The 18,099-nt window shown below is 51.8% G+C and overlaps 6 protein-coding genes across 6 annotated transcripts; 3 read left to right on the top strand and 3 right to left on the bottom strand.

Moving 5' to 3' along the window:
• Window positions 1-32: 32 nt before the first annotated feature.
• Window positions 33-512, bottom strand: BO83DRAFT_382865 (uncharacterized protein). The gene has a single exon (XM_025532326.1). The coding sequence runs from the start codon at window positions 483-485 to the stop codon at window positions 237-239; it is 249 nt and encodes an 82-aa protein (XP_025382990.1). The 5' UTR covers window positions 486-512; the 3' UTR covers window positions 33-236.
• Window positions 513-620: 108 nt separating this feature from the next.
• BO83DRAFT_382862 (uncharacterized protein) lies at window positions 621-2,922 on the top strand. The gene is made up of 6 exons (XM_025532325.1): window positions 621-1,107; window positions 1,233-1,395; window positions 1,469-1,517; window positions 1,573-1,959; window positions 2,013-2,621; window positions 2,684-2,922. The coding sequence occupies exons 1-6, from the start codon at window positions 1,001-1,003 to the stop codon at window positions 2,707-2,709; spliced, it is 1,341 nt and encodes a 446-aa protein (XP_025382989.1). The 5' UTR covers window positions 621-1,000; the 3' UTR covers window positions 2,710-2,922.
• A 121-nt stretch (window positions 2,923-3,043) lies between these two features.
• BO83DRAFT_348428 (ribosome biogenesis TSR3 family protein) lies at window positions 3,044-4,589 on the bottom strand. Its single transcript, XM_025528842.1, has 3 exons — window positions 4,232-4,589; window positions 4,013-4,149; window positions 3,044-3,936 (listed from the first exon to the last, which is right to left on the bottom strand). The coding sequence occupies exons 1-3, from the start codon at window positions 4,483-4,485 to the stop codon at window positions 3,173-3,175; spliced, it is 1,155 nt and encodes a 384-aa protein (XP_025382988.1). The 5' UTR covers window positions 4,486-4,589; the 3' UTR covers window positions 3,044-3,172.
• A 299-nt stretch (window positions 4,590-4,888) lies between these two features.
• On the top strand, window positions 4,889-7,365 carry BO83DRAFT_403355 (VHS domain protein; the record flags this gene model as incomplete). Its single annotated transcript, XM_025533610.1, has 8 exons — window positions 4,889-4,955; window positions 5,060-5,147; window positions 5,227-5,302; window positions 5,450-5,695; window positions 5,756-6,028; window positions 6,090-6,477; window positions 6,534-7,060; window positions 7,081-7,365. 8 exons carry the CDS (start codon window positions 4,889-4,891, stop codon window positions 7,363-7,365), a joined length of 1,950 nt encoding a protein of 649 aa, XP_025382987.1.
• Window positions 7,366-9,240: 1,875 nt separating this feature from the next.
• Window positions 9,241-11,713, top strand: BO83DRAFT_412130 (uncharacterized protein; the record flags this gene model as incomplete). Its single annotated transcript, XM_025534374.1, has 4 exons — window positions 9,241-9,372; window positions 10,154-10,357; window positions 10,435-10,451; window positions 10,510-11,713. The coding sequence occupies 4 exons, from the start codon at window positions 9,241-9,243 to the stop codon at window positions 11,711-11,713; spliced, it is 1,557 nt and encodes a 518-aa protein (XP_025382986.1).
• A 3,985-nt stretch (window positions 11,714-15,698) lies between these two features.
• BO83DRAFT_421207 (uncharacterized protein) lies at window positions 15,699-17,916 on the bottom strand. The gene is made up of 5 exons (XM_025534977.1): window positions 17,176-17,916; window positions 16,649-17,118; window positions 16,484-16,601; window positions 16,261-16,439; window positions 15,699-16,209 (listed from the first exon to the last, which is right to left on the bottom strand). Exons 1-5 carry the CDS (start codon window positions 17,554-17,556, stop codon window positions 15,831-15,833), a joined length of 1,527 nt encoding a protein of 508 aa, XP_025382985.1. The 5' UTR covers window positions 17,557-17,916; the 3' UTR covers window positions 15,699-15,830.
• Window positions 17,917-18,099: the final 183 nt, after the last annotated feature.

Genomic DNA, 18,099 nt, shown 5'->3' with positions numbered 1-18,099 from the left:
TGGATTGGGATAGGTTGGAGGGAGGAAGAGAGGTACCACCTAGTACAGTAAAGCAAATTTCAAATCTCCCATGACTATAAAGGGGGAAAATTTGAGTTGTTTATAATCAGTGCCTGAGGTGTCTGTTCTTTACTACCTACGTATGACACTATTCATTCTTCGGTGTAGCTAGCAGGTTGTTGCACAGTCACGTGTAGCAAGCAGGAATCAAGCAGGGATCGTGCATGATGGAAGATCTACTTCTGTAGAGAATGGGACGATTGGGGAATTTTATGGATGAGTGTTCTGGGCCCAAGGGGGTGGATAGGCAAGTCCGTGCTATTTAAGGTGTGGATCGGGGGGGAGACATGGGGAATGAAGGAATTTGGCTGGCTGTCTGAAATTGGGCATGTTCGTTTATTTGCTTCTGGCGGAAGCAGAAGCACAGGAGAGACAGACAGAGAAAGAGAGAGAGCAAAAAAAGGGATTCGGGGAGACCGAGGCATGCTTTGTTTTTCTGCGCCGGAGGGACCGAGTGGAAGGGAAGGAAGGAAGGACGTGCGTCGTGCAGGGAGACCATTAACATATTAATTTAATTAAGTTGTGCCTTTCCTCGAGGAGTAAGAATCGCCCATCAGTTTTACTTTTAGTTTTGGTTTCCCAGTGATTTGGGTCTTTATTAGTATCTATTTAGTATTTACTACTTCTTCTGTATTGATTCTCCCCCTTCTTTCTCCCCGGTCCGGAACCCAATCGGCGCGATCCGCTCCACTGGCTTATGCTGCAAATCTGCCATCGGTTCCCCATCTGACTGAACTGAACTGACTGACTTGACGCCTGCGCCTTTTCTTGTTCCTCCTCCATCCTTCCCTTCCACCTTTTCCCCCCATCCCCTCCGTTCACTCACCTCTTATTTGTCTGCTTCCTGCCGGCTTGCATTCCCATCCTCACATCAAACCTTTTTTTCTGGTTTCACCTGATCTCTTTCCCTTCCCCTCCCCCTCCTCTTTCTTGTCAGACCATGTCCTACTATCCACCTTACTCGGGCCCGCCCGGGTACCCTCCGCAGCAATATTCCTATCCTCCGCAGCAGCAGAGCTATGGCTCCCCGCCCCAATATCAGCAGCCGTGAGATCTCCTTACTTGCTCCCCTCGTGGGAATTTTGTTCTCCATAAACTCTCAGTCCCTCTTCAGCATTTTCACAAATACGAAACCGCTACTTTTAGACGTCGCGCTGACGTAGCTTTGGCAGACAGATGAATCCTCACCACTCACACCACCACTCGTCCTACGGGGGCGGTGGTTACCCCGGCCAGGCTTATCGCCAACAGCAGCCTCCCAGCAACCCTTACCCCTACAGCCAGCCCTCTCCTCAGCAGTACCAAGGATCGCAACCCCCTCAAAACGGTTACAATGTATGTCTTGCATGATGCGTCGCCTGTTCTGCATGTTGGTGGGTATGGGTGGAAGCTGACGTCGCTTCTCTAGGGTGGCTACCCTTCTGCCAGCCAAGGCCCGATGTATGGGGGCCGGCCAGGTATGTCACTGCGATATCATGTGCAAGCTTCTATCCCAACTGACGCCTCTTTTAGGTATCGCCGATGTCTATCATAACTCCTACAACCAAGGCAACCACAGCGCCCCTCCGCCGCCGCCCAGCGAACCCGTCAGCTTCGGCCAAGGCGCGCCGCAGGGTTACAACTTCCAGTACTCGCGCTGCACGGGCAAGAGAAAGGCGTTGCTGATCGGTATCAACTACTTTAACCAGAAGGGCCAGCTGCGCGGATGTATCAACGATGTCAAGAACATGTCCACCTACCTAAATCAGAACTTTGGTTACGCTCGCGAAGACATGGTCCTCCTGACGGATGATCAACAAAACCCCATGAGTCAACCCACCAAGGCTAACATTCTTCGGGCTATGCACTGGCTCGTCAAGGATGCCCAGCCGAACGATTCGCTCTTCTTCCACTATTCTGGTATGCCGTCCTCATAAAACCTCGATTTGCTGGACTGGTTCTGACAATAGCAGGACACGGTGGACAGACGCCTGACCTCGACGGCGACGAAGACGACGGATACGACGAAGTTATCTACCCGGTCGATTTCCGGGCTGCCGGCCACATTGTCGACGATGAGATGCACCGGATCATGGTCAAACCGCTGCAGCCGGGTGTCCGACTGACGGCTATCTTCGACTCCTGTCACTCGGGTTCCGCACTCGACCTGCCCTACGTTTACTCGACCCAGGGTATTCTCAAGGAACCCAACTTGGCCAAGGAGGCGGGCCAGGGCCTGCTGGGTGTTGTTTCGGCTTACGCGCGTGGCGACATGAGCGGCATGATGTCGACGGCCGTTGGGTTCTTCAAGAAGGCGACCAAGGGCGACGAGGCGTACGAGCGCACCATCCAGACGAAGACCAGTCCAGCCGACGTTATCATGTGGTCCGGCAGCAAGGACGACCAGACCAGTCAGGACGCCCAGATCGCCGGCCAGGCTACCGGCGCCATGTCCTGGGCCTTTATCAGCGCGCTTCGCAAGAACCCGCAGCAGAGTTACGTCCAGCTGCTGAACAGCATCCGAGACGAGTTGTCCACCAAGTATACGCAGAAGCCGCAGCTGAGCTGCAGCCATCCCTTGGGTAAGCAGTCGCCTGTCGCTTCGTGATTAGGAAGATGGAAATTTTCTGACGGAATCATTTAGACGTGAATGTGCTCTATGTTATGTAAATAGTTGCTTTGTAATTTGCGGGGTGCTTGCGGGGGGGTAGTCATATCTCTTCATTCGGAATAGGGCAAAAGGGTTTCAGTCAATCTATTGTTTACTTTCTTTCCTTTACCCCCCTCTCGCTAAGCATGAGATGGTTATGATCGCCTTGAGTATGTCTGAGATGCCTCGTTATGCTTTGCATGCATTGTACGTGAGTGGGACGGGGACAGCAACGAACGGGACGGGGTTGGCTTTCGCTGTTCATATTAAAGAGAAAGAAAGACTGATAAATCAAAGTCAATCGATCAACAAATAACTACTTAATCCATCCATAGTAGTAAATCTCATCACGGTATCATTCATTACATTCATGCCTATTTACTTATATGTACCCATGAGATGCATGCTCATATCATAACTTTTGTAACATCCAAACCCATCCAGTCCCATCCGAACACGATCAAGAATAAAGAAAGGATTCTCCTACCACCGCTTCGGTGCATCCACCACCGTCCTGGAAAACGACGCACTAAACGTCTCCTTCTCCTTCTTCTTCTGCGCCGCAAGAATCCCCGTCCGATCCGTCACCGGCGTCGCATTGATAATACTATCAAACGCCTCATCCTCACTCCCCTCCGCAGACCCGGACTCAGCATCCGAATCCTCCAACGGCCTCGACTTCGACCCTTCCTCCTCCGGTCTCGCAATCTTCTCCGGCTGCGGCTTATCCGAAGCCGAGGGATTCTGGAACGACTTGGAATTCAGAATCTTAGCTCGAATAGCAGCCATTTGTTCTTCCTCTTCCGAGTCGTCTGATATCGCGAAGGGGTCTTTATCTTCTTCTTCTCCTTCCTCCTCTTCTTCCTCATCTTCCTCATTGTCTTTGTCCTTGTCCGACCCCGAACCCTCCTCCTCAGAATCCGACTCCGCCCTCCGATTCGTATTCCCCACAGTCCAAATATCGTCTGCGCCGCCCGCGGCCCGACTCTCCTCATATTCCCGCTCGATCTTGGCGAGCCATTCCTCCTCGGCGCGCTTGATTTCGTCTTCGTCGGCGCAGGCGGCGTACCGCTTGAGTAGTTTCCCGTTGATTTCGAGGAAGGCTTCGCCGTAGCGGAAGGGTTTGAGGACTTGGCGGGCCCAGTCTTCGTGACCGCAGATGCAGAAACAGGCGGCGAGGGCTTCGACGCAGTTTAGGCGCCAGGGTTTGCCGTAGTTGACTGTGTTGGCGGCGATGAGGTAGGGTACTATTTTTCCATTCAAGATTGATGTATTAGTATTACTGTTGGTGACGTGGATATTGGTTGTGTGTTGGGGTCTTACAGAGTCGTTCGCATTTTCCTCCGATTCGCGACCAGGGCACTTCCTTCACTCGCACCCAGGAACATTCTACTACTGCGGCGCCGAATTGTTCGAGGAGGTCTTTGTCGGCCGGGGAGATGATTTTCTTTGCGTTGGGACTGGATGTGATGTGATTTGGATGTTAGTGATTGAAGGTTCTCTGTATGTTCCCTTGTGTAGAGGGTATGGGTGACAACGTACGAGACAATTACACCCGGGAATCGCTGGCCGATCTGCAGCTCGCGCATCAGACCAAAGTTCATCAATCTCTTTCCTGAGCAGCGCTTGGGATCACAGTGACCCAGATCCCAACAGGCGGCTTTGAATGGAGGTCTGGAGGGGCGGTCGGCATCATCGGCGTCAGGGTCGGCGGGATCGCGGCGGGGAGGACGGGGACCCTTGGAGGAGAATTTCTTGCCTCCTCGAGCGAAGTTGTCTTTTTTATGGCGGACCATGGTGGATATGTGTTGTTGCTGTTGTTATTTGTGTTTTGCGTGACAGTGGAGGTGATTGAAGAATTGCGGAAAATTATCGAAGAGGGGAAAGTTGAAAGATGACGGCGGGCGCCACACGTGGAGTGGGAAAACGAACTAGAGCCAGCCAGCCAGCGGGAGTGAGTCGGGCAAGTAAACCAAGTCGGTTGGTTCCATCTCGAGCTACTAGCTTAACTCATCCCCTCTCTATCTCTCAACTCTCTCTTTCTGTTGTCTCCGGTCCTTTCCCCTCACTCTCCGCCCTGAGTCACGGTCCTGTTCGACTGACTCCCTTTTATTTCAATTGTGCTTTTTTATTTTTCTCTCTCCCCTTTATCCATCTTACCCATAATCCGCCGTCACCCTGGAGGCCGCTTCAGCACGCATGGCAGCGAGGGACCGTTTCGGTGCCTACGCTGAGCCGGGCTTAACACCGCTGCAACGGGCTGTTCGTACGTCACCCCTGTTCTTTTTGTCCCTCCCAAAAAGCAACGCACACACCAATACAGAACTCCATTTGATATTTTGGTTGGCTAAATATTTACGACTCCTACAGGAAATGCCTGCGACTTGTCGCACTACGAACCCAACCTCGCCCTGAACCTTGAAGTGGCCGATCTGATCAACTCCAAGAAAGGCAATGCGTGAGTTGCTACTTACTACTGTGTCGCGTCCACCGACCCGCGCCGTTGAACTAACCCACCCAACCCTCCACGCTTCTAGACCCCGCGAAGCTGCCATCGAAATCGTCCATCTAATCAACTCGCGGAATCAGAATGTGGCGTTACTAGCATTGGCGGTAGGCTTTTTATCCAGACCAACCAACCATATAATGGAGCTTAGATGTGCCTGAATGCGGGGCTAACATTCCACCCCTGCGACTCTTGTCACCTTTTAGCTTCTCGACATCTGCGTCAAAAACTGCGGTTACCCATTTCACCTCCAGATTAGCACTAAAGAGTTTCTGAATGAGCTGGTTCGTCGATTCCCCGAGCGCCCGCAGCTGCGGCCGACTCGGGTGCAACATCGCATCCTCGAGTCCATTGAGGAGTGGAGACAAACGATCTGCCAGACGTCGCGGTACAAGGAGGATCTAGGCCATATTCGTGATATGCATCGGCTGTTACTCTACAAAGGTTATGTATTTCCGGAGATTCGCCATGAGGACGCGGCCGTCTTGAACCCGAGTGATGTGCGTGATCCCGCCCCCACTGGTTTTAGGGAGTGTTGCTGACTAGTGGTATTTGAATAGAACCTGCGGTCTGCGGAGGAGATGGAAGAGGAGGAGAAAGAGGCCCAGTCGGCTAAATTGCAGGAGCTGATTCGTAGGGGTACGCCTGCGGATCTGCAGGAGGCTAATCGTCTGATGAAGGTCATGGCCGGGTACGACAACAGACACAAGACTGATTACCGGGCTAAGGCGGCGGAAGAGGTCGCCAAGGTGCAGCAGAAGGCGAAGATCTTGGAGGAAATGCTACAGAGTCACCAGCCTGGCGACCCGGTCGCGGAGGGTGATGTGTTCGAGGTAATGCTTGGAAGTGCGCGCTGTGTCTCGTTTGATTGTCAACTGACTGTCGGGTTGCTAGGAACTGGCTGGGGCGCTGCAGAGTGCCCATCCCAAGATCCAGAAGATGTGCGAGGAGGAGTCGGATGATCCGGAGGCGGTTCACAAGTTGCTCGAGATCAATGACAGCATACACCGGACCATTGAGCGGTACAAGCTTGTCAAGAAGGGCGACTGGGAAGCCGCCACACGGATCCCCAAGGGCACATTGGGCACGACAACAGGTGTATCGAAGAACGCAAACAACCAGCTGTCGCTTATCGACTTTGACCCGGAACCTCCTGCAAGTGCTAGTACGAACGGCAACGGTGCGCCGGCCGCGACCGGAGGCAGTTCATTGGAGAACGACTTGCTGGGGCTGTCAATAGATGAGCCCGCTCCGGCCCTGGGTGGTATCTCGTTAGGACCATGTAGGAGACATCTGCTGCTGACATGAATGAGTTGACATGGCTAATCCTCGTGCTAGCGATCACGACCACTGCTACACCGCCAGTGCCGCAGGCTCCTGGTGGTTTCAAGCCGAACTACGACATCCTGTCCTCGCTGGGCAGCTCTCAACCGCCATCGCAGTCAGCCACTCCGGTGCCAAGTGCACGACCTCAGAGCATCGTCGCGACGCCCACTCCCCCACCGGCTGTCGACCCATTCGCTTCGCTGGTCTCCGCTAGTCCCCGGCATGCCAGTCCCCTCCCGTCTGGAGGATCTGCAGCCGGCCATGCAGCCGCTGGGGGGTCCTTGCTCGATCTGGCAGGAAGCGGACCGACGCAACCGGTTGGCAGCAGCGGCAAGGCGGCGGAGGAGGACGAATGGAACTTTGCATCGTCGCTGCCGGAGAGCAACACGCTACCGAGCACCAACCGGGTGTCGGTATTGAATTCGGCACTCCGAATTGAATTTGTGGCGCGGCGACACCCCCAGCAGTCGCAGCAAATCCATGTGGTGGCCCTGTTTTCGAATGGCACGAGCCAGCCACTGAACGAACTACACTTCCAGGTGGCTGTGGAGAAGGTGAGTTGTGTAAAGTTCCCTCCGCTTCCCTTTGGACAGCGCACGGAAACCAACGGACGGAAGAGGAAGAAGCTAAACAATTCCCACAGGCGTACACGTTGCAACTCCGCCCGCAGTCCGGGCGGGACATTGGACCGCTGCAGAACAACGGGGTGCAGCAGGAGATGCTCATCTCCGGGGTAGCGGGGGGTAAGGGCAACTCGATCAAGATGCGGTACCGAGTGTCATACCGGGTGGGTAGTGAGCACAAAGAGGAGCAGGGGATGGTGCCGTCGTTGGGTATAGCCTGATTCGATAACTCTCCTTTACTTACACTTTTCGTCGGACAGGATTTAGTCTCCCTTCTTTGATCCCCTCTTCCCCCCCACACCTCCTCCTTTTTCTCTTCTCCACCATGTTTGATGAGAGGGGGGAGGGGATTGTTTCTAAGTGTGATTGATAGCTTTTTTCTCTTGCTAGCTAGCCCTGCATAGTTGCCTGCCGTTGTGTGTGGATGATCTAGTGTTTTCTTTCCCTCCCCCCCCCCCTTCTTTATGCCGTGTATACCAACTCAAGCAAGTTTGACAGCCCGCCCCCAACCTACACCATCTCCTCCTCAGATAGGTAGTAAGTAGTAGTAGCATGGCTAGCAGTAGCTTCCTATTGCCCAAAGAACTTGACCAACTAAACTAAACCAAGTAATGCACAAAACAAAAGACAAAAGACAAAAGACAAACCAGTTGTCCCTGTATTGTCACACCCAATCCAATCAATCCTCCATTATCATCCATCCATCCATCCCATTCATCAGTCTACATTATATGCATGCGTGCACGCAGCCAAGCAACACACCCATGTTTCCCTCCCTCTCGCCCGACCGGACTCACGGACCAAACGCCCCCCCCTTACCCCCTCTAGAACCAGCCTACCTTCCCACCACCACATGTGCTGGCCCTCTAAACTAAGTACTTAACCTAGGTACTGGGTTTTCTTCCTTCCTTCCTTCCTTCCCACCACCCTGGGTCCTTGTAAATCCACCCCCCTCTATAGCCGCAGCCACACAACGACGAAAGCTAAGTTTAACCAAGGGACAGGGATTGGACGAAGGAGTAACATGGCACTGGCACCAAGCATCATATCCCGCGAGTCAGTCCACAAGTTCCCCGGGGTGTGGTACCATGTTCTGTGTAGGTACGTATGGTACGTATGTGGGGTTGCGCCTCTTCCCTCTCTCTGTGTCTGTGTCTGTGTCTGTCTCTTGTGGCGAAAATAGGGGGGCGAGGGGCGAGAGGCGAGGGACGGGGGACGGGAGCTAGCTATACTGTATGTATGGATGGAATGGATCGGTGGATGGATGGATGGCGGCAGACGCCGATGCGGAAACTAGGACTAGAACCGAAGAGGAAGAGGGAATGGGGAAGGATAGAGCCCGAGGGATGGGGGTTTGAGAGAGGCTAGATGTGAAGAGGTCTAGGTATACAAGGCGTTATGGTGTGCTGGAAAGGGAAAGTAGACGAGCATGCCCAGCAGTACCTTAGACCACTTGCCCAGCAACAACCTCGGACATACTAAGTACCTGGGTAAGGGGGTTAAGGGGATTAACGAGATGGGCAGCTGGAAGAAGAGGGAAATTCGTTCCTGGGGTTTGGGTAGGTGGCGTGGCGGTGGCTACGGGGTTTTAGTTTGGGTGGTGGTTGTTATCCAGACTTGATTCCGTGGGTTGAGGGGGCGGAATAGAACTGGTCTGTACGTTCTGTATGGATGGATAGGTAAGGAAGGCGATTAGATTATGAAGGTATTTACTTTTCAGGTCAAAGTAAGTTAGTTAGTATGGGTGGAAATGTCTATGTTTGTTGTTAAGCGAAGTGTCCTAGGATCTTGGCGATGGTTCTTGCTGCTCTGCTGTTTTGATCTAATCTAATACTTACTGGATTGCTGTTTGTTGTCTGTGGAGTGAAATAGGTTAATCCACACAGACAAGGTAGAGAAATTCCCAGATTAGGTATGCGTTAGGACGATTTGAAAAAAGATCCACATCCTTGTCCACTGTTGATCTCGCTGTTATTCGGTCTAACACTAATGTCCGTGTGTACGGGGAAAGATAGTAGAGAGATTGTGGTTTGGACTGAAGATCTGGCAGGTGGAGGCAGATGGGAAGATCAGCGGTGGAGAGAAGCAAGATTGAAATGGTTAGTGGTGGTGGTGGTGGTGGTGGTGGTGAAAGTTACGAGGCCGAACAAATCCCCGATGTTCCTACAGTAGCGCGTACGCTCGGATTACGGACGGAAACCCGCGCATCTGTCACTCTACCAGATACGGTAATGATAACCAGTTGTGGCCAATCACACGGTAAGATCGGACCTGGCCGATCTCTGCACTAGTTTAGGCTGTCCGGCTCGTACTACTTAGTACTAGTGTATCTAGTAAGATTTTCGTACGGTATAGGAGTTACTGGGAGGTACTTTCTCGCTGGGATTGATAGTGACAAGATACCTGCTAGCGACTTCATGCCTGGCATTGGCAAGATCGATCGTGTTTCCCCATCACGAGGATCATCCTGGGCAACGATGTCTCCGTTTCGTGTGTAGCTCCCCACTCCCTCAATCTGCTATCTCCTCTCGGTACCCTATTCTCCTCTCCTCTTCCCCTCATCTCATCTTCTTGTTTCCTCGTCTGCTTATCTTTATTCGTTTTTCTGTTCATCGACTAACATTGTCTGCTACTTCTTACCTCACTTCATCTGGTTTCTCTGGAAAATGGTTCCGGTTCGATCCTAGTCCTCCCCTGCTAGTCACCCACTTCAGACTTCCGCTCTTCCATGGGATCCAGTCTCCTCCCATGTCCGAGTCCCGGCTCTGCAAGAACCTTGCACTGTCGCTCGTTCCATGGTTTCATCAGAGCCTGACTTTTGGTCGGCCCTTGTTTCGGCGACCCAGACGTGCCCCGGCACTGGGTGTCTCGTCTAGACTCGGCCCTTGGCTGGCTGAGCTGTTGTGACCTGACAGCTAAACTTCGCTGCTTGAACCACTCCCGGTGTCAAGTTTACTGACGCTCTGCTCACTGTTGGATGCCCCTCCTTGGCTGCCGTTATTCCAACAGCTGCCATTTTATTTAACTTCAACCCCCGTCTTTTTCTGTCCTTCTTTTCTATTATTGTTTTCTTGTGTACAAGGCGTGGTGAAACATCCTCCTCCTCCTCAGCATACTACTGCCGATCTTGCAGTCATCTGCTCAGTCTTACTGCTTACGCACGCCGCGCCACACATCACACCATACTGCCTTAACTGCCACACAGCTTTCCCCGTCACTGTCCACTACACTCACTCACGATGGGCTCTCCCGCCATCGATGTGGATGTTTGTCCCAATCCCCGCACAAAGGAGGAGAACCAGGAACGGTAGGCTATCTGCTTGGCCGCTATTTCTCTGCCTGCAAACCCGCTGACGAGAAAACAGTGCCTTCATAGCCGCCTCCCGTCGTAAAGACCGCAGCTTAGATGCTCGCGTGGAATCGGCCAACCGGGCCTCCAGCCTGCACAAGCAGCGGACCGGCAAGGCACTCCTCATCAGTCGGGAAATTGTTGAACGAGAGGCCATGTACGAAGAGGTCGATGACCGCTACCAAGAGAAAATCAACCGTATGCTGCACGCTCAGTCGATGCAGCTGCAAACCGAGTTCAACCGCAATCTCATGGCGGCTTTTGCCAACCGTCCTAGTGCTCTGCACCAGCGTCGGGCCAGCTCCCACCTCAATCCGCGGGCGTCTCTCAACGGCATCCGCAAGATGAGTCTGGACTTGTCTGGGCTTCGTGCCTCTGTCTCCGACGGTATGAACACCGGGCCAATGACTAGCCCGTTGGCACCACACCAGGGTAGCTATGTGCTTTCCCCCACATACGACGGAAATTCCCAGTCGCCGTCGTATCCCAGCGTCGTCCCCGCGTCGTCGGGCCAACTACCATCCTACCTCACCCAGACCGCGGGCGGACCCACCTGGCCGGCGCAGCTCAACGGGCCGCAGCCCATGCGATCGCCTTGGACGGGAGGGTTCGTGTCGCCGGTGCAGCAGGTCCCGGCCACTACGATGGGCGAAATGGGCGCCATGCCGGTTCGTCAGTTCCGGGACCGCATGGGTTCGGCGCCGGTCATTCCCGTTCACGCGATGCCTTCCCCCTTGCTTGCAACTCCCGCGGCGTCTAGCAACAGCAGTGCTACGGTGCCTCCCACAACAACAACGTCGTCCTCGTCCTCAACGGCGTCGGCCGGTCTTCGACCGGCCCACCCGATGTACCAGCACACTCGAGTCCGGTCGGAGCCTGGCCAAGCTCTGCGGACGCAAAGCTTAGCCAACCTGTCTCAGTTCAACTCTCCACCAGGCATGCCGATGGATTCCACAGAGCCAGTGCCGACACCAGACTTGTGCCCGACGCCCAGCACACCACAGTCCCCAACATCGACGGGGCAGGACCCGGGTCTTTGGGGGCTAGACCTGAACAAGGACGAGGGGGTGATTGGATACGCACAGGAGCACCATATGGATCCTGACTATGAAGATTTCAGCCGGTTCGCAATTGGGCTGGGCAGTGGTCCCCAGCTGCCGGAATCGGAAACGGCGTTTGATGAATTTTTCACCATGGAGGATTTTCCCGTCAGTGCATGAGTACCCTATACGTTGAGTGATCACTTTGCTCTAAACTATGTTTTAGTATTGACTTATTTTCTTCTTTTCTTTTGTCTGTTTATTATTGTTACTACTACTACTACTACTACTACTACTTCCTTTGGGTGGGGACTTGCTGGCTTGGTTGGTGTCGTGTGTACGAGGGAAGACAATACCCGGGAGAGCGGCGTTGACCAGGTGATCCATAGCGAATGCTATACCTTTGCTTAACTTGACATTTTTTCCTTGGGTTGGTAGAAATTCGGCCATTTGCGTAACTTCACCCTCCTCCCAAACCCAACAAACAAACTTCAGGGCCAGTTAAGTGGATCCCCACTGTCCTGAGCTATCTAGATAGACCGGGTGAAGCTCCCCAAGCTCCAGGGAACCCTGGTGGGTGGAGAATTTGGAGATGAGGTTACATTTCCGCAAACAGCGAACACGCATGCATCGAATTTCCCCAACATTAGTCTAAATAGTCTAGGACCCGTTCGTTTTTATTATTATAAATTAGTGGAAATGAAAGAAATTTTCTTCAGTTAGAAAAAATCCCGCGGGCATTGTAATTTCAGCCGGGATGATGTGCATCATAATGGCTTAATAGTTATACGAGTTACACAAAGAAAACCCCCCCTAAGAACTTAGATGAAGAAATGGCGATCATAGTATCATAGTGTACTAGTAGCTTTTTTTTTGATGGGTTATCTGATGCGGGTAATAGAATAGTAATAATATGGATAATAACTTGAATAATATGAGAAAATTAAATAAAATGAATAAAATAGAATAAAATAGGAAGTAAGTATCAGCTGAGCTGGGAATGTAGTGACATGGGAGCTATGGGAGCTACGTCCCTAGTTAACTACGAAGTCAGTCAGTCACTCACTCAGTCAGGTTTATAGGTACTAGTAATAAGGGATGGGTTGGAGGGGAGTTTACTCTCCAAGATAGATTGATAGATTGGTTACTACTACTATAGTTAGTAGGTAATAAGTAGGTAGAACACGCCGTTTTAGCCGATACTAGCCATCCACTCATATCCCCTTTACCCAGCCGGGATTCCCGTCTGTTATGGTTTTTTTTTTTTTTTTTTTATTCTAATTTCTATTGTTTTTGTCATGGTGGGTGTCGACATATTGACATCTGGGGGAGGAAGCTGGGGGCTGACGGGGGGCAGCTGAGGGAATTTGGTAAGGGTGATGGGAGATGCGCGGTTTTAGTGTTGAGTTTATTCTTTCATTATTGTGGTGGTGATTCTATTTGGTTGGTCTGTTTGGTATGGGATCTACATTAGAGCTTGGTGTACTGTGAGATGAGGTTGGATGAGATGAGTTAGTGGGTTATTATATTACTCAGGGAGTTAGTTGCAGCTATACTCATAGTAAAATAATTGAAGACGAGGAGAGGAGGAAGTAAATCCCTCACTACTTCTCATAATATTTGCTGGTAAAGTTCTTCCCTCTTATGCCTAAGCATCTCTGCACAAGCAGTGTGTATAAGAAATCCGCCTCCGCCACCAATAAAGTCTGTCAATCCACACACACACACCCTAGCCTTCTAAGTAAAGAGAAAAAGAGAGAGGGAGAGAGAGAGAGCTTGTGTGGGTCTCCCAACCCCTACCCCTCTTTTCTTTCCCTAAACCTATACTCGAGAGGGTAATTGAAGGTACGTACGTACGTAGTCAAATATAGCCCTTAATCGACCAAAACTAAACCAACAGAACCAGCCTCGATCACGAGACAAAATAAATTAAAGTTGTTAGTTGATTTAACGTTATTAGTGTGGAAACATCATGTGGGAAAAAAAACGGGAAGGTGATCTACATTACTACGTAGTTTTCTGCAGAAATGCAAGTCATTTTCTCACTCACTCACTCACTCACAACAATTTGCAATAATAAGCAGAGAATATTATTGATTGATTGGTTTGTGGATTTCCCTTTTTTATTTAGTGTGGATACTTACGGAGTTCCGCTTGGTCTGTGCTACGTACTTTAGAACTGGGTTAACGCACTAGTCCTGGTTAAGGAAAAGCCGGGAGGCGATGATGAACCTTGATTAGTTACGATTTTGACTTTTCAATGACTTTTTGAGCTGTATGTAGGAATCGGGTTAGGGCGGGTGTAACTTAACTTACTTGGTGGGTGATTAGGTGCTGGGTAGGTTCAGGTTCGGATGGTTGGGTTCCTTGGATTCTCCTCTCTCACTTACTCTCTCTCTCTCTCTCTCTTTCTCCCTCTCTGCTGTTGCTGGTGTGGACAGGTACGGTACTACTGGGTAGATTCGGGTCTGTCCCTCTGTTTGTGTCTGTGAGTTCAGTAAGTGAAGAAGAGTTAATTTTTATAGGTTTGAACTCAAGGAGTAGATGCTTTCAGAGTACTCATTTCCTTCTTGTCAGTATACTCTATACTTCCTGTCTTTATACCTTCACTCACACTCATACTTACACTCAATCCATCTACAGAACTTTGAGCAGAACCCACTTTAAACCTGCCCTTACTACTAGTTACTACATACCACACTCCCTCACTACTCCCATCATAAACCCACATAGAGACACCCTATACTACCAAAGAAAACAAGCAAGCAAAATAGCTCTCTCTCTCTCTCTCCTCTCTCGTAAATACACTCCCACCCAAAAACCCACACCCAACATGGAAGTATTTTCCGTCTCGGCTAACACCACCCACTACCCATTCCCACTTTAGCAATATCTTGGAGGTTGGATGGAAACCGGCTACCCGACTTACATGGAATAGGGATTGGAAATGGGCCTGTTAAGACCCAGGCTATTCACTAACTAAACAGAGTAACTGGGTTTCATCTGTTGCTTTTGCTACTACTGTTGTTGTGGGCTGGGTCTGGCTACGGACAATCCGGCCGATTTCCCATTTCACAGTGGAGTTCAAAAAAGAAAACCTGAAAGTCTAGAACTTGGGAGCTCCGGGCTAGTTGATAGCCCGAAAGAGGGGGGTGGAGGGGAGGAGTTGGAGCTGGTGTGGAGTTGGGGGGTGTGGGTTGGGTGATCATGGCTTGCTTGCTCCAGAGATTAAGAGGGATTGGATTTGGGATTTGTGTAACGTGTTCTGGGTAGTAGCTTGATTGCTTGTTTGCTTACATCAGGGTTGTTGAGTAGTTAGCTACTAGCCAACTAGCTATGTAGATAGGTAGGTGAGATGAGATGAATATACTAGGATGACTTTACTTTCCTGTCCCTGCCATGTGCCAAGTAACATTCTCACACACATGGCAGATAATAATACTACTACTAAGGTCCTACCTACACAATAACACTAATAATCAAGCGTAAGAGAGAGAGAATAGATAGATAACTAGCACCGCCACTCCTACCACCCAACCCAAGTCTTAAGTCTACCCTAACCCTCACACAACTCCGGAAATACTCACATCCCCCTACCAGTACTAACCTCAAATCTAACCCTCTCCTAAGCGCCAATCTAGACCAACCCAGGCTTTCCCATCCAGGTATAACACCATCCTATTGGCCCTTTTCCCACCCAACCTATCTACCGGATCGCCTCCGTCCGCTATTCCCATCATAGTAGTACCTTGGGCTTTTTCCTCCAATTCCCCCAAGTTAGTAGGGGGAGCGAAGCGAGCGGGTCTCGGGGATGGCCGGGGCCCGCTTTTCACCTAGTAAGTACTAAGTTGATCTCTGCTGTTCATAACTGGTTCAAAAGTATCTATGGATCGGACGTTGTGTATCCACTTGCTGGTTGCTCAGTCGCTGTATTTAGTATACTGTCACTGTGTCACTGGTCAATGGGGAGTGCTGCTGATGGGGCGTGGCGTGGGGGTTGATGCTTGTATTGGGGATACGAGATATATTACTGTATTGTATGTAATGGAGTGTATTGTGTAAGGATGGGTGATTGTAGAGCCGAGATTCATCTCCCCGCCCCCGTGTTCTTCTACGTCAGGTTTGCTCCATATTTGGGGGGATTTCCGATGGATTTGAATCAGCTATGGGATTTGATCCTATTGATTGAATTGATATGTACTTGATGTCGATCTAGGTACAGAATTGGACATAGTAAATACTAGATAGGGAAAAAAGAGGTAAAAAAAATAAATAATAAGGGAGTTAAAAGGACGGGCTATACAATTCGCCCGCTGAACAATTCCCGACCTATCTCGCCGCTGCGTCGAACCCCCACGCTCGAACTGCTGCTGCGTCGTCGTCGGCTACGGCTCTCGGCTGGGTCCGCCGGACTGAGTCCGCTCGCCCGCGCGTGCAGGTTCAGGATGTCCGTTAGACTCACAACCCCGACTAGCCGCCCCGAAAGCCGTGCCCCGGGTAGCGCCGAGGCCGGGATCGACGGCGCGCTGAGGTATGCCGCTGGTGCCGCATTGCCGTTGTTGACGGCTGGTGAAGGGGGTGGACTCGAGTTAGTGACCAGTGGGATATGCACGGATGAGTGCGATGGTGTAGGAGGTCCTGATGAGGATGGCGATAGCGGATCGGTCACCCAGAGGCTGGTGGTTTGTTAGTAGTTGCCATTTTGTATGTGCTGGATCTAGACTTACCGATGGGATCGGGTGGCGACCACCTTGGCGACGGTGTGCGCTAGTGTCGACCCTGGGTTCACGTGGAAAACCGGGAACGAGTCTTTGCCCTCTTCTAAGCCGCGATTCGACAGAATCACGGAAATGAAATGCGTGCATGTATTGCGGAGTAGTGGGAGCGATGATGAGCGCGTGAGGAGCTGTCTGGTCAGCGGTGCTCATCTAGCGTCATAGTGCTGCGTACCTTGACATCTGTCGTGGAGATGTTGCCCACGACGTTGGAATGGTTGTCCACCACTGCGATAGACGAGATCCCCTCTTCATTCATGATCTGCAGCGCCTCAACGAGCGGCCGGTCACCACTACACAGCATTAGCTAGATCACTTCAAACCCGTTCAAGGAACGCACTTGATTGAAATCACATCTCGCGACCCGATCCGCAGGTCATGCAGCGACTGCGGATACAGCTGGTCGATCACAGGAAAGCTGCGGCCGTTCTCCCACAGGAACTTGACCAGTCGGAATTGACTGAAAATGCCCACAACCTCATTGTCGTCCCGCTCGCTGACTACTACCACGCGATGCACCCCGCCGCCGAACGTCTGTACAGCGGTCATGACACTGGCCGATGCTGGCAACGTCGTCAGCGGTTCTTTGCGACCGAGATCCTTGACATCTCGCAGCGGAATCGGAATGCCTTCTTTCGCTTTGCGTGCAAGTTCTTCGTACGACGCAAGGAGCTCCTCATTCGGCTGTGTTAGTCCCGCCGCTAGCAGGAGATATGCGTTCAGATCGGCGTAGTCGAAGGTGCCCACGGCCGACTTATGCTGGGGTGATTCCCGGATCAGCAGCACCGGCGCCCCGGTGTCGATCAAGATCTAACAGAGTCAGCCCGCGACTCGGAAATTCTATCTGGATCTAGCAGCAGCGCCCACATTCGTCGCTTCTTCAATTCCCGTGTCTATGTCGACGAACTTCAGGTCGTCTGGACTGACCAGCTCCCCGATGGAGATCTCCCGCCAGTCTCGGCCAACAAACGCGGGGTTGGCATTGTTCGGGGCCGGCGGATTGTCGATGAGACTCTGAATGGCGGCCTGGGTCAAGGAGGGCTGTCGGCGTGCCCGCGGCGACCCTGGTGTCGCACGGAGGGTATCGCTGATGCTCTGACGGTGCTGGTGATTCGGAGCGTGCGAGGAGAGGCGGAGTGACCGAACGCTGGCGGATGGAGTGCGGGAATCCGTGCTAGAACGGGGAGATGCAACGTTTGATCCACTGGAATTGCTGTCTGCAACTGTATCCATCGGTCGGTCCGTCATGGTGGACGGAAATGGGAGGGAGGGGAGGAGCTTAGGTAAGGAGGGAGGAGGGGTGTAGTTGGCGTGCAGGAAGTTCTCCGGATAGGAGTAGCTGTACAAAAGTACGTGAGACCTGATCTGGGGAGATGATGCTCCCGATTCGAGACAAACAACAGCATCAAAAGTGGCAGTGCAGGCTGCAAAGAAAGGAGAAGCGAGTCTGGATGGGAGGCGAAGACGAAAGGAGAGTCACTCATTCGAAGCCCCCAAAAAGGCGGGGATACGGCGGCTCCCCTTAATCGTCCAATCACAAGCCCCCGCTTGTCATCCCGGCGTCATCCAGCTCCAGTCTGGACATCTCCTAGTCTCCTTTATATCCACCCAATCGTTCTACACATCATGTACTTTGTATCGAGTCAACCAGGCCTGCCTGCTCCTTACTGATCTACAGCTATGCAGGTACCTCTGCAGCTCCCACACTGTGGCGGTCCCCCCGGCCGAGATATGGCCGACCGCCCTGAGACTGTCAGCAGTGACATCATCCAGTTAGCATTAAGTTAACTA

The sequence above is a fragment of the Aspergillus eucalypticola genome, assembly GCF_003184535.1.
Source record: "Aspergillus eucalypticola CBS 122712 chromosome Unknown BO83scaffold_38, whole genome shotgun sequence".
Classification (NCBI taxonomy): domain Eukaryota; kingdom Fungi; phylum Ascomycota; class Eurotiomycetes; order Eurotiales; family Aspergillaceae; genus Aspergillus; species Aspergillus eucalypticola.
The sequence above is the reverse complement of the archived record's forward strand: the minus strand, read 5'-3'. Positions and strand labels throughout refer to the sequence as shown.

Coding starts and splice junctions, on each gene's coding strand:
- BO83DRAFT_382865 (XM_025532326.1), bottom strand. CDS start 485: ATGCCTCGGTCTCCCCGAATCCCTTTTTTTGCTCTCTCTCTTTCTCTG.
- BO83DRAFT_382862 (XM_025532325.1), top strand. CDS start 1,001: ATGTCCTACTATCCACCTTACTCGGGCCCGCCCGGGTACCCTCCGCAG. Junction 1,518..1,572: donor GATGTATGGGGGCCGGCCAG/GTATGTCACTGC, acceptor CGCCTCTTTTAG/GTATCGCCGATGTCTATCAT. Junction 1,960..2,012: donor GCTCTTCTTCCACTATTCTG/GTATGCCGTCCT, acceptor TGACAATAGCAG/GACACGGTGGACAGACGCCT.
- BO83DRAFT_348428 (XM_025528842.1), bottom strand. CDS start 4,485: ATGGTCCGCCATAAAAAAGACAACTTCGCTCGAGGAGGCAAGAAATTC. Junction 4,150..4,231: donor TTCCCGGGTGTAATTGTCTC/GTACGTTGTCAC, acceptor CATCACATCCAG/TCCCAACGCAAAGAAAATCA. Junction 3,937..4,012: donor AGGAAAATGCGAACGACTCT/GTAAGACCCCAA, acceptor ATGGAAAAATAG/TACCCTACCTCATCGCCGCC.
- BO83DRAFT_421207 (XM_025534977.1), bottom strand. CDS start 17,556: ATGACGGACCGACCGATGGATACAGTTGCAGACAGCAATTCCAGTGGA. Junction 17,119..17,175: donor GAATTGAAGAAGCGACGAAT/GTGGGCGCTGCT, acceptor TGACTCTGTTAG/ATCTTGATCGACACCGGGGC. Junction 16,210..16,260: donor GTCGCCACCCGATCCCATCG/GTAAGTCTAGAT, acceptor ACAAACCACCAG/CCTCTGGGTGACCGATCCGC.